At 42.3% G+C, this 13,424-nt stretch overlaps 1 protein-coding gene across 4 annotated transcripts in view; it reads right to left on the bottom strand.

Annotated features, from left to right (window-relative positions):
- Window positions 1–13,424, bottom strand: part of slc4a11 (solute carrier family 4 member 11) — a 96,472-nt gene that overhangs the window by 52,740 nt on the left and 30,308 nt on the right. For 3 of the 4 annotated variants that reach the window (XM_069719567.1, XM_069719569.1, XM_069719568.1), the window contains exons 2-3: window positions 3,612–3,662; window positions 348–464 (exon numbers count right to left, since the gene is read on the bottom strand). In XM_069719567.1, coding sequence (XP_069575668.1) covers window positions 348–464; window positions 3,612–3,662 — 168 coding nt within the window. The remainder of the gene's footprint in view (window positions 1–347; window positions 465–3,611; window positions 3,663–13,424) is intronic. The other variant, XM_069719570.1, reaches the window with a different exon arrangement.

Raw genomic sequence — 13,424 nt, 5'->3', positions numbered from 1 at the left:
TGACTTTTTTCTTTCACTAATTATCTCAGATTAAGAGACCCAGCTTTTGGATTTCACCAGCAAAATATGAACAATTCTGCAAAACGTAAACACTTTTAAAATCAGAAAAAGTTTCTCCATGTCTTCATCAGTTCCACCATCTTTCTCTCTTTGGCCTTCTACCAGCTTTTCTGCTCTTTCAATCATTTCTCTGGAGCTATTTCTCCCTCTGTTTGGCTCTCCTTCCTAACATATTTCATTCTCAGTCATTTCCTCCATCTTTTCTCCTCCCTCCTTGTCCCCACTGCTCACTCCGACCCCCGCTGTCCTCTCCGTCTCCCTGTCCCATGCCGTCTCCGTGTACTGACCTGGCCCAGGGCTGATCTGGTTGTCATAGAGGTGGATGTCATCTCCGCAGGCGATCGGCGAGTCCTGTCCCTCCTCTCGGCCCTCGCTGCCCTCCTCCTGCTCCGCCTCCCGCTGCTCTGGGGACACAACAGCATAGGGTCACCTCCTGGACCTCGGCGGCTACCAGGCAGGGCAGCAAGCTCAATATAATTATTGCCGGTATCCTCGGCCGAAAAACAGCTGGCGACTCCCAAAATTTAAGTCCAAATTGTTCGAAAAAACAACCATCTGTGAAGAAAAGTGTTTTCTAGGTGTCTAACATACAATTTAAAACTATACAGCAGAATAGAAGCAAAACATTCAGTTTCTGAGGAGTTTCCCATCAGGTCAAAACCTAGACTAAAGCTGGACCCTGTCTGAAGAGCTAAAGGGCTTTTTGTTTGCAACTATGCTAAATTAGACTTAATTAATGTCATGCATAAATATCTAGAAGTAAGAAATATTGAAGAGGTTAAACAGGTATTTCATGGAGCTGCAGGTAAATGCAGGGTGTTTTTGCAGGTAAATGCAGGGTGTTTTTGCAGGTTTTTGATGTGTAATGGTCTGGATTCGGTACGGTAGGAAGCATCACAGGATGCAGCCCGCAGCCAGTTTGTATGACTCATCCCATTCTCTCCTCCTGACACAGCAACCCCCCTCTCCCTCCCCCCCCCCCCTTTAAAATCCAATCCTACACTAACCGGTGGGCTCCTAAATATCACCCGGCGATTGGCTTGATGCGACGAGAACAATATCTCGTGCTCTTTATCTGCTGACCTTCTCCGCGAGGAGGCCCACATTGGGTTTTTTTTTTTTTTAGTTTATTCAGTTTGTCTTGCGTCGGGATCATCCCTGAGCACTTGACATTATTTGAACCTGGCCGTGTCGTCGCCTCGCCTGCCTCAGACTTACACCGGCTGGGCTCTGACTTTCAAATCACCTTGGGAGGGAGCAGCAGCTGCTGGAGCGGGAAGAGCCAAATGAGGGTTTCACTCGAGAAGTTCAGAAAACAGTCTATCGTGCTTCCTATTGATTGTGTTAAATATCACAATCCCTTTTTGAAAATCACAAACAAATCAAGCCGAAGGTATATCTCCCCCCCCCGCCCCCTTCATAACTGTGACCCGTGACTACAAGCGTGCAGTAGGAACACGACGCTGAGGGACGAGGAAATGTTTGATATGAAACACTTTGAGTGATTGATGTGCAGCCTTCAAACGACGAGCGGCTGCCTCTGAGACGCACAGGAGCAGCTTCGCATCATAAATTTTTTTTAAAAAAATTTAAAAAAAAGTTTCACTCAAAGGAGACACACAACTGCTTCCTTATAGACATGTCTCAGGTAACACCCTAAAGAAAGGACCACGTCCTCACTGCAGAGATAAACACTGTTTCCTAGCCCTTTTTGTTGCATTCGAAGAGCGTTCATCCTCCAGAGCAGCCTTTACTAATGAACCACTAAGATGTCAATGGTGGGTAATGCTCACTCGCCAACAGTAATGTAATTGCATTTACATCTTGACGGAAGGCTGCCTAATAAAGACAGTTGTGTCGAGCAGCAGCGGAGGGGGGGGGGGGCTGCTGTGGATCTGCTAAGTGAATCGGTGTGTTCCAGGAGGGGAATAATTGGCTGGGGGAGACGGGGAGATCCAGTGCAAGTATATTCTGTCCTGACTGCTTGTGCTGCACATACTAATTGGGTTCCTCTCCGTGGCTTAGAGGTAATGAAACTGCCGTTTTCATAACAGCTGGAGCAAAGTTCATTATTTATATCCAAATGCAGTGGAGTGTGAGAGCGGGGAGAGTTTAAAAAAAAAAAAAGTGTGTGTGTGTGTGTGTGTGTGTGTGTGTGTGTGTGTGTGTGTGTGTGTGTGTGTGTGTGTGTGTGTGTGTGTGTGTGTGTGTGTGTGTGTGTGTGTGTGTGTGTGTGTGTGTGTGTGTGTGCTGCAGCTCCGATCTTTAAGTCACATCTTCACACTTTGGATATATACTGTACGCGACTGGCAAAAAGATGTTCAAATGAAAAACGGTCTCTCCGCCTCGCTTCTCGTCGTCGGGAGCCGAGGATGGCGGTTTGTGTCTCACACTCTGACTCTTCAAATTCTCATCTTAAAAATGCAACTTCCCCGCGAGTCCATAACGGGGGGGGGGGAAACGTAATTCAGGAGCTGGAGTCGTGTTCGTTGCTTTCACCCGTCTTTAGCAGTGTTTCCCTCCGAGTTCACCTGCAGCAGGATGCACGTCAGCGTCGCCGAAGCGAAGCACATTTACGCATGTGGCACAGCAGCGGTTACGTCATTAATTGCTCGTATTGATGGATTATCCCTTCGCACGGAGACATCAAATTATTTATCGCGGATATTTCTCCGTTTCGCAGTCTCACAGGAGGATATTTGCAGGAGTGACTTTATTGTGCGTTTGGAAGCGTTCCCGCAACTTTATATAGGACATGACCTCTCTTAAGATTACGGCAGCTGCCGGAATAAAGCAACAGGTGGCCGAGGAGCAATGAAAGCGCATTTTATTGCTCGGTAAAGTAAAATTTCAGTGCAGTAGCTGAAGGTTGGCAACCCTAAAACAGTAATATGTTCCTTCATTTGTGTCTAACTTTATGCATATTATCTGTTCTTATGTATTTTATTTCTTTTCTACATTTTTAAATGTTCCTTTATAACTGTTTTTTTCTTTTAATGTGAAACACTGCATATAATTTATTTTGCCGTGTTCTATGCTGTGTTTGCAATACAAATCAAGTTTATTATTATTATATTATTATTATTACATAGGCGGGTGCACGACGCACGCACACTGTGCTTGTTACGAAAGCAGGGACATGCAGCAGCGCATAAACATGCACAAGATTAAAAATAAAATGATGACAAATGTGAAAGAGTGGTTTTTTTTTTGTGCATCTCCCTCTGCACATGTGCAGATCAGTTTCCTCTGCGGAGAAATGTTCTTTTCCAACGACTTTGCAAATCCGCCATTATGACAGCAGTCCAGGAGCAAGCAAACCTGGCTTCGAATGGGAACGTGAGATGACACTTCTGATTGCTTAGTCAATGTTACGCCTAAAACACACCGAGGACCATCCATTTTCGACCATCCTCCTTTCTTTTGCACTCAGATTATCCGCCTCTAAACAAGCCGAAGCGGATTTGCTCACACCGTTAAATGCACTTAAATATCTAAAACACAGCCCCGAGTGCCCGGTGCATAATGTCTTAGTGGTTGCTCAGACTCACCCATTTCTTGAAAGAAGTATCCATTCTTGGACATCCCAGAGGGAGGCGCCTCTGTGAGAGCAAAACAGAGGGGGGAAAAAAAAAAAAAAAAGACACTAATCAGCGAGGTGACTCAGTAACCGGCCCAGCAGGGAACAGTCATGTTATTATTTTTACACCGTAATTGTGAGAAATGGCTATAAATACAAATACAATCAGACCTGTGTTAGTTATTTTGGGATGGAGGGTAAGTGGAAGAAACCTGTCGCATTAAAAAAAAATCTGGCGGATCACCGAACACGCGTAGAAAAACCTTTCAGGAAGTGCCTGTGTTTCTGAAACTGTGCGCATTTATTAACGGATAAGTCTTAAATATATTATATATGCGTCTCCTTGTCAACAAATCGATCTAAACAGGTGAAGTCTAATAGGAATATAACTAACTCCTCTGTGCCACTGAAAACACATCAGCGAGTCTGACGGTTGTGACATGTAAGTTTACTTTAACTTAATCTCACACACTCTGTTGTTTAATCTGAACCATTAAAACCATCTTCATCAAATGCACTATTTATTTCCTTTTTAACATACTTTCTAGGAAGAACAGCGCCCTGCGTTGTTTTGGGAAATAATGTGAGCTTTTTCTTCTAAACATGAAAATCTATAATTGTTGACTGCTTTTCAAGATTGGAGTCTTAAGTAGGAACTAATGAGCTCCCGGATGAGAGCCACAAACCGGGTTGAGAAACCTTGAGAGACACTTGGGTTTTTGTTTTGTCTTGTAATGGAATTAGTTGACAATAACAAGAAAATATATGTAGAATAGTGTCACCCTTTTCCTTCAGCACTGACTAATGAATTACATTTTCTGCTAAAATCGCATCATGTTGTTGTCGGTATTACAGCAGGCATCAATAATGTGCAGCCTGAAAAATGCAGCAGAGTGATTTCTCATTAAAATGCCATGGATGACCAAGAAATGTGTTTTTGGGCTGCCATATAGATCTCGTCACCTGTTGCTGGTAGTCACATGTACATTTACATCGGTACGTCTACATTCTAAGTCACTCTTGAGTACATATTGTAGGTGTATTGCTGTTCATTTTGCGAGAATAAAATCTAGTCGACAAAAGGAGTCATGAATATGAGATGCTGCACAGATGAAACATAAATATATGACTGGTGTCAGTGGGGGGTTGCGACTGCAGGGCTACAAATAAGGATTACTTTTTATCTTTGAATAACACATTTTTATTATGTTTGGACTAATCACCTAATTAAACTCTCAAAAAAAAAAATCCCTCAAAAGAATTTCATAGATTTCAAATGGACTTCTTTGAAATGCTTATTTTTGCTAGTTTTCCATCAAATAATTAGTTTAAAGTTCTACTACTGACACCAGCGAGGGGAAATGCAAGAAGACGAGGTTTGCAATACATAGCAACATTTTCAGTGGCAGATGTTGAAGAGTCATCATGGCTTCATCAAATATTAAACATCTGTTATCTATACCAGCTTTACCCGTCAAGCTGAAGCCCTTCCCCGCTGACTTTGGGAGAAGGCGATGTAAACCCCGGACAGGTCATTAATCTATTAACACAAACGTGTAAGGACATTTTTTCCAATATTTTTCCGCTGCTGATGTTGATTAATGGTGTAACTTGTTCAAATTATTGGGCTGCAGCTTTCAAATGTGGCGTTTTTACAAAAAAAAAAAAAAAAAAAAGAAAAAGGCCAAATAAACGATCCCATCTTGTGACCTCAGAATCTTCTGAAAGTCCCAAGTTTATGAGTTGAGACGTGTTTTTCTTTTGTTTTCAGAAATGGAAAAACAAAACTGCTAATATCACCATCTCTAACCCCAAAAATGTGATTAAAAACGACATGAGATACACGACTTCCCCACGTCACAACCTACGAGCTCATGAGTTCCATCTGAAGTCAGCATGAGGCTGTGATGATGGACGGAGAGTTTCCCTCCTCTGAGTGAAACTCTGTGACCGTGTAGTTCAACCACAAGGCAACAAGAAGAATCCCCTTCAGGAAAAACACAGTGAGAAAAAAAAAAAAAAAATGCGAGGGCTTCGCTCCTTAGAAATATATATTATATAATATATATATATATATATATATTTTTTTAACAGGCAGCAAAATATGCAACACGCAGTCTTTTCATCAGCAAACGTTTCGACTTTACCAACACATTCAATGATAATCCACAGTCAGTTTTGCTTCGAGGCAAGCAATCGTTTTGCAATGGTGAAGGTTTTTTTTTTTTTTTTTTAAATGGTGGATATCTCATTTTGGAATTAAACTTAATCTGGCGAAGAGCTCCACTACAAACGCACGGAGAGGGAATTCAGAGTACAACGATTCAGAGCGTTTGTCACGCGGCCCCGTGGATGTGTGCAGCATGTGGATCGCACAGAAAGCAGAGGCAGATACGGAGCGGGGATACTTTGAAGGTTATTGAGACATTGTGGGATCGTAAAGAGGGAGGGAGGGGCAGGGCCTGCCATGATACCGCACTTCACTGAGGCTTTTCTTGAAAAATTAAGCCAATATGTTGACATGCTGATCTCATAACCGAAGAGCAAAGGCACGTCTCGCGGGCGCTTCCCCCGATTTGACTCCTAAAAAAAAATTACAAAAAAAAAAAAAAATCACAGCCATCCCAGGCAAAGGGACACATGCTGGGAAAGAAATAACACATGTCTGCACGAGTACAAACACTCAGTGTGCCAGACACGACGTAAAATGAATTCAATAAGAATTGAATCCCTTTTATTTCACATGTCAAACTGAAACGATGCGAGAGAAGTCAAGATGTCCGATATTTATTTTCCTGAAAGGATTCTTTCAAAGTGACAAAAACCTTGCAATCAAACACAGTATACAATTTGAATGAAACAAAATGTTCTTTCACTCGTGGGATGAGGCCCATAAAGTAAAAATAAATAAATAAACAAACTAATGTGTTAAAGAACCAGGGATTCATTTACCCCCCCCCCCCCCCCCTCCCCGCCCCCAAAATAATTGCCTTGTTTATTGTATGAGGTGCGAGCAAAAAGTCTGGAGAACGTTTCTGCAGCGCAGCACAGTGATGGTCACGGAGATGAAAGAAAGAATACGTTTTGCGAGTAAGTATTCCAGGTTACGCCGCTCGGTCTACGTCAGCACCCGAGTCACACGTGTTTTTGTGACCAGCGGTACGTGAGAATGAGCAGAAAGCACACATCGAATTCTCTTCCAAACTCTGGAAACGGTCAACGGAGACCCTTTGAAATGCTTCAGAAAGTCCACGGCGACGAAACGACGGGGGGGGGGGGGGGGGGGGGCGGCGTTCGGGGTGACGTTCACGTTTCAAGAGCGACGGAGCGTCACCGTCCGAGACCGAAGAAGAAGGCGGCGCGTCAGGTCAGGAGACACCAGCCGGGGTTTTTTTTTTTGTGAATTCGTCCCCCGGGGTCAGACTGTCGACACCGAGTTCTACTGGGAACTTCTTAAGGCGTCTCGAGGGGGGGGACAGACATTCGCTTGCGAACCGCCTCAACTGTTGGCGCCATGGCAACAGGGTTCTCCATCATGACACACACACAGCTGCTCAAAGCCAATGAAAACTTATGAGACTCTCGCCCACGTCGCAGGTCGCAGGGAGCCAAATCTGGTGAGAAGGTTTAGTGGTGAACTAAACCTTCTCGTGACTTCTTTCGATTTCCCATAAACTCAATGTCAAATTTGACTGCGCAAGTTTCTGGAATTCCCTCGTAGAAAACCGTCGCGGGCGCAGGAAGGACGTGCAGACGCCACACAGAACTATTTGACAAGTATTTTTTTTATACTGCTTCTTTATGTTTGCTGTGCTGAAGGTTGTACGTTAAAGTCTCTTTCTAACTCTACATCTTGTTAACAGATTTTTCAAAACTGAACTTAAATGGAATAATTTATTAGCCCAATGCACAACCTTCAACGTGCAGCCTTACTTATGGCCTGTCTTTTGGATGATGATAATAATAATAATAATTATAATAGTTAGAGGGGGAAAAAAAAGCTTTCTTTTCACAAGTAAATGCCTGAACATTCTTCATTTTAGCTGGTAAATCCTGACATTGCCCGTGGCGATAACGTACATGTATTACACAACCAGAACAAAACATTTATGTTCAGATATATCTCCATAAAATGCAGTTTTGCAACTATCTCTTGTTAAAAAATGCGTGTCAGGTGAGTTGACAGTAGGTCTTTTTTTTTTTTTAGGAGGAATTCTAAAAAGGAAAACAGAACATTTTTTGTGGGGGGGGAGTTTTTGATTTATGACAAGTCAGCCGAAGAAACTTCGTCAAACAAAACTCCCCAGTGGTATTTATTCCCCTCAAACATCGAAAAACAAAAAGATCTAAATCAGTTCCGTCGTCTGACTTTGATGCCATATGGGAACACTTCCGCGACATGCTGCTACTGGAGTATCTTCTGCTGCTCCAGTATTACTGGGTGGGCTTCATTGTTAGGGCGGTTATGTAAACCGAAATTTCCCCCGTCATCTTCCTACACAACACACACAAGTGGATCACATCCCTGCGATGCAGCTGCTGCATTAAACGTATCCCTCACAGCAGAGGACGAGCACAAGGGAAGAAGTCGAATGGAATAGTATTATTTTGTCCTTGCAGAGTGTCTTTGACCTCACCTGTAACGTCTGTACCATTTCGTCCACCTTGTGTTTAGTCATTTTACACGTGCCGCTAAATAAACTCAATAAACAGAGTCGCGCTCACGGCTCAGCAACCCGAGGCAGACAGGCTTCTTCCATCATAGCTTGTGTTAGGGTCCAACTCAAGTTATTTATTTATTTTTTTTATTATTTTTTTTTACACGCATATATCTCTCGGCTATGATAAAAAAAATAAGTGGTAAAAATAGCCGATTAAATTTTCCACCGATTAACTTTGATTAATCAAGTAATTTTTTTTTAAGCTCCAACAAAAATCAGAAAAGCGTTTCCCACTTCATTCGCATGGATGAAACTGAATATCCACAAACAGGTCTGTAAATTCATGCGGCACGTGAGCAAATCTGAGTCCACGTTTATGATTCTGCTCGTGCTCATAAAATAGCAGTAAATTAGTAGCTATTCTTTATTTCACATCAGAAATAATTAAACTGATGAGAAATTGTATTTAGGGATAATGCTCACAATGGTTATTATGTAATAGAAGGCTTCAAAGATCATTTATGTTTTACACAAGCACTGCAGATCTTTTCATTAATGTCTGCCTTGTCTAAATTCAAACTTAAAGTCATCACTTTACCAGATACATGCAATGCTGTGCAATTAACGTCTGAAAACGGCTTCATATTCTTATTACTGTTCATTTTCTTCTAATTATTTTTTTTATCGCTATTACTGCTAACAGCAACAGCCGCAGTATCATAAGCAAAAAAGAGAAAACTTCAAGGGAATAATACGGCAAAAAATACCATCAAACTTCAAAGTGGGCAAAATAAATTAAACAAATTCTTTAAGAAACGCATCTCGGTGAGGACACAGATGTTAAGAAAAGCATCGAACAAAGCCAAATCTTTTTTATTTCTGTATCCTGGAGGGTTCTCTGTTCTGCTCTTGTGTTCATTTATTTATGTGGCACATCACGCCAGCTTCCTGTGGCTGCTGTGCTGCGTCTTTACTCCGAGTGCTGTGATCAGGAGCAGCATCATGAAGATTCATGTGCTCTGCTTGTATTGAGCTGTTTGGCACTGACAGATGCAGGAAGAGATTTAGAAGGATTGGAGGGGAACGCACGTTACCCATGTTAGTGGCTTTGGCAGATCGATGAAAATACAGCAGGACCGCTTCTCTGTCGTGAGACATCAAGTTTCACTCCGCGACCGAAAAAAAGAAAAAAAAAAAAGAAGGGCTTTGTTCTAAATTTAAGCATCCAAATAAGCGGCATCCAACTCATGTAGTATGCTCAATAACCAGGAAAAGAAAGCATTGTTTTGATTTTCTGGAAGTGAATAACCTTGTGCATCTTTTCAGACCATACACCGTGTGTACAATTATTAGGCGAGTTGTATTTTTTGAGGATTCATTTTATTATTGGACAACTACAGTGCTCTCGGTCAATCCAAAATGCCAATAAACCTCGAACCGGACTATTTAAGTCAAAGTAAAAGTGAGGTTTTGGCTTTCTTAGGAGAATATCTCTGTGTGCACGAACTTAGTGTGCAGAATTCGTATGCAACTAAATGAAAAACAAAAATGTTCCCATCAAAGTGAGAATAATAAACAAACAACTCAAAATTGTCACCGTAAATCTCCCGTTTAAGAAGGGCCCACGAGTTCTCAATAGGGTTTAGGTCAGATGAGGAAGGGGGGGGGGGGGGTCATGTCATTGTTCTTCCATCTTTAAGGCCTTTACTGGCTAGCCTCGATGCATGCGATGGAGCACGAGTCACTCTCATCTCATCGGTCCATAAAACCTTTGAAAAATCTGTCTTCAGATATTTCTTGGCCGAGTCTTGACGTTTCAACTTATGCGTCTTGTTCAGTGGTGGTCGTGTTTCAGCCTTCCTTACCTCGGCCGTGTCTCTGAGCACTGAACACTTTGTACTTCTGGGCGCTCCAGGTAGATTGCAGCTCTGGAATATGACATCACCGGAGGATAACGAGTTCCTGGTAGCTTCACGTTTGATTCTTCTCAAATCTTTGGCAGTTAATTTGCGTCTTTTTTCCCCCCCTCAAACACGTTTCTTGCGACCCCGTTGACTATTTGCAACAAAACTTTTGACGGTTCTGTGATCACGCCCCGATATCTTAGCAATTTCAAGAGTGCTGCATCCCTCTGAAATACTTTTTTTTTTTTTTTTTTTTGACTTTTCAGAGTCAGTTAAATCTCTTTTTTTGGCCCAGTTTGCTTGAGGAAAAGAAGCTGCCTAATAATTATGCACACCTTGATATAGGGTGTTGATCTCCTTAGGCTACACCCTCCCTCATTACACAAACACACATCACCTGATATGCTTAAATCCATTAGGCATTCAAGTTTATACAGCTTGGAGTTGGAAAATATGCGTCAAAACGATGATACGGTCAAAATACTCACTTGCCTAATAATTGTGTACACAGTGTATATTCCTGATATCTGGTTGAATTTGTGATGTTTTGTTGGGGCAGATAGAAGCGAAATGAGCTGTACCCCAGACTGCTCTGTTTGCTTTCTTTGACTTAATACTCTCCGTCTCCGTCTGTTATAATGGGCTACACACACATGCAGAATTGTTAGACAGAGCTGATTAAAGGCCTTTACATACTTCATGCGCCGATGGTCTTTCACAGACAGGTTCATTAGCAGTCACCGAAGGCTGTTCTGTCGTGAAACCAAAAGCAAATCCGCTTTAAGTGTCTGACAATCACAAGTCAGTGAAAAGTCAAGTATGCGGGGACAACAAGCAGGGACAGACTGCTGTACGTTACGTTTACAACACACACAAAAAAAAATCCTGATAAAAGGAAGTAGTTCTTTCTGCAAAAACCTCAAATGAAACAAAAGAATGTTCTGATGTGTGACTGAAGGGCTGAAAGAAAAGACTGAGCCGTTAAACTGCTGCGACATAAACATTTTAGAGACGGAGGTTAACCATGAAAGCTGCCACTTCACCTTAAAACTCCGTTGCTTTCTTTTAACTTCAAAGCCTCTTCACCTTGTTTCAAGGTGAGAAGGGAGACGAACACACGAACGAAAAATACCTGGTTGCTACGCAGTGGACTAAAAAGGATGAGAATGAAAACATCTCACATGTTTGTGTGACGTGTTTAAATTGTCCTAAACTAAAAAAATAGAAACGCACAAACTATCGGTGCTATGAGGAGATATGCGTGTGCATTTGCTGGCGTTCCCTTTTATGCTTCGGGTTTTGGGAAGCGTGAGTCAGATGTGTGCACAGGCTGCAACACATCACAGAGGAAGCATGTAAGGACACGCCAACGGACAAAAGCAAAGTCCTGCGCATCAACACGGTCTCCTCTGGAGACCAAATTTCAATTTGTGTAACTCCATTAGAACTTCTTTAGTCCTTGCGTCCCTCGTGGCCAGATGTACGAACGCAACTGCTTTATTTCCAACATATAAATAGATGTTAGAAACCGAATCTAACCACACAATCTACGCTGGAACATCGGAGAAGCAGTTACATGACAGGAAATCAGTTGGTTAAGGTCATGCATATGATTATGCAGTGCATGAAAACGAACAGCTCAGACGCACACAAACCGACTTCCTCAGTTCAGCATTCATAAAGCACCTGTACAACACGGGTACATGTATGATCAGTCAGCGTTTCCGAGTCTGGTTCTTGAGGTTATTTGTCCTTCACAATCAATATTTGAATAAAGAAATACACACAAACAGTGCTTAATTGGAAAACCAAGAGAACTGTAAGACCAGTGCATGCAAAAAAAAAAAAGAAAAAAAAAAGTGCATGATAACGTTCTTCAGAAAAGAGGAAGCTGACGACTTGCGAGCAGGAAGTCAGAACCGGTTAGAATAGTATCACATACATCTCATCACTCACTCATCTCCGGCGTGTGTGTGTGTGTGTGTGTGTGTGTGTGTGTGTGTGTGTGTGTGTGTGTGTGTGTGTGTGCGTGCGCGTGTCTCTTACTTAGACTCGGTCCTTTCATCACTGCCCAACATATACATGAGGGGAATATCTGTCAGTCAGTTGAGTTTACATGTCACAAACCCACAAGCAAGGCAACATCTGCTCCGCTCAACACTTGATGTACTGTCAGTAAACACCAGACGACAAACTCTTTCTTCCTGATAAACTCAAACCTTCGTCTGAAACGAGCTATCGGCAAAAAAAAAAAAAAAAAAAAAAAAAAAAAAAAAAAAAAAAAGATGGCAGGCGGCGGCGTCTCCTTTGCAGCGATTGTGGTTTTGCATCAGTTTGAGGACGAGCGAGCGAGCAGCTGTTTGACAAAGAGCAACAGAGGCGTTTCAGCAGAGTAAACGTTAAGTGAAGATGTTCCCGAGATTTCTATCAGCGGAACCACAAAAATATCAGTTTGGGCCATAAATCAAACACCGGCTGACCCTCCGCTTTGAATCAACCCCCCCCCCTCCCCCCCTTTTGATCCCACGACCGTCCTTAAAGAGAAAAAACATCTGTGCGAAGTAAATTCAGGCGGTGGCCTGAATGCCCGGAGCAAAGGTTCAGATGAAGGCCCCGTACGCATTTGCATTCGCCCACATTTAATATGATTTACCAGCTTTCTTACCGGCGCCATTACAGCTGAACACGGCGGGGAAAACACAGCTCGTTCCTACCAGGAGCGCGCAGAACAAAACTGGTCTGAGTAAATGAAGCCCACAGAGTTCTCCATGAAGGCCCGCGGATCCTCTTCACTCGGTTAGAGATGACAATAAGGGAAGAAAAATGTTATAACCCAGAATTTGTGCAAAAGAAAAACGATTAAAGTCCAGAGCTCAGGTTTTTCCCTTTTTGGGGTTTTTGCACAAACAGTGTAGTGCAGTGTAGCTATATATATATATTTAGTAATGGTAAAAGTTAAATGATGCTCATCAGCTCTGATCTCCATTTAAAAGCAGCAGGCCGTTGGTATTTTAGTGAGTAGCAGGAAACAAACACGATTATGAAGCAACACAAGTTGGTATTTACATTTAAGGACACAAATCCTTTTCTACCATTTTGTAAAACACTGTTGAGAAATCTAACTTTCTGTTATATGCTTTACTTACGAGATTAACGTTGTACACGTTTTGCGTCGGTCACATCTGCGTGACGTTACTGTAAATACTGTGAGGAAAGCAA

The sequence above is a fragment of the Brachyistius frenatus genome, unplaced genomic scaffold (assembly GCF_029030835.1).
Source record: "Brachyistius frenatus isolate BFR_SWC_R1_liver_20210118 unplaced genomic scaffold, ASM2903083v1 Contig_217, whole genome shotgun sequence".
In the NCBI taxonomy this organism is placed as follows: Eukaryota; Metazoa; Chordata; class Actinopteri; family Embiotocidae; genus Brachyistius; species Brachyistius frenatus.
Note: the sequence above shows the minus strand (reverse complement) of the source record. Positions and strands in the feature narration are given on the sequence as shown.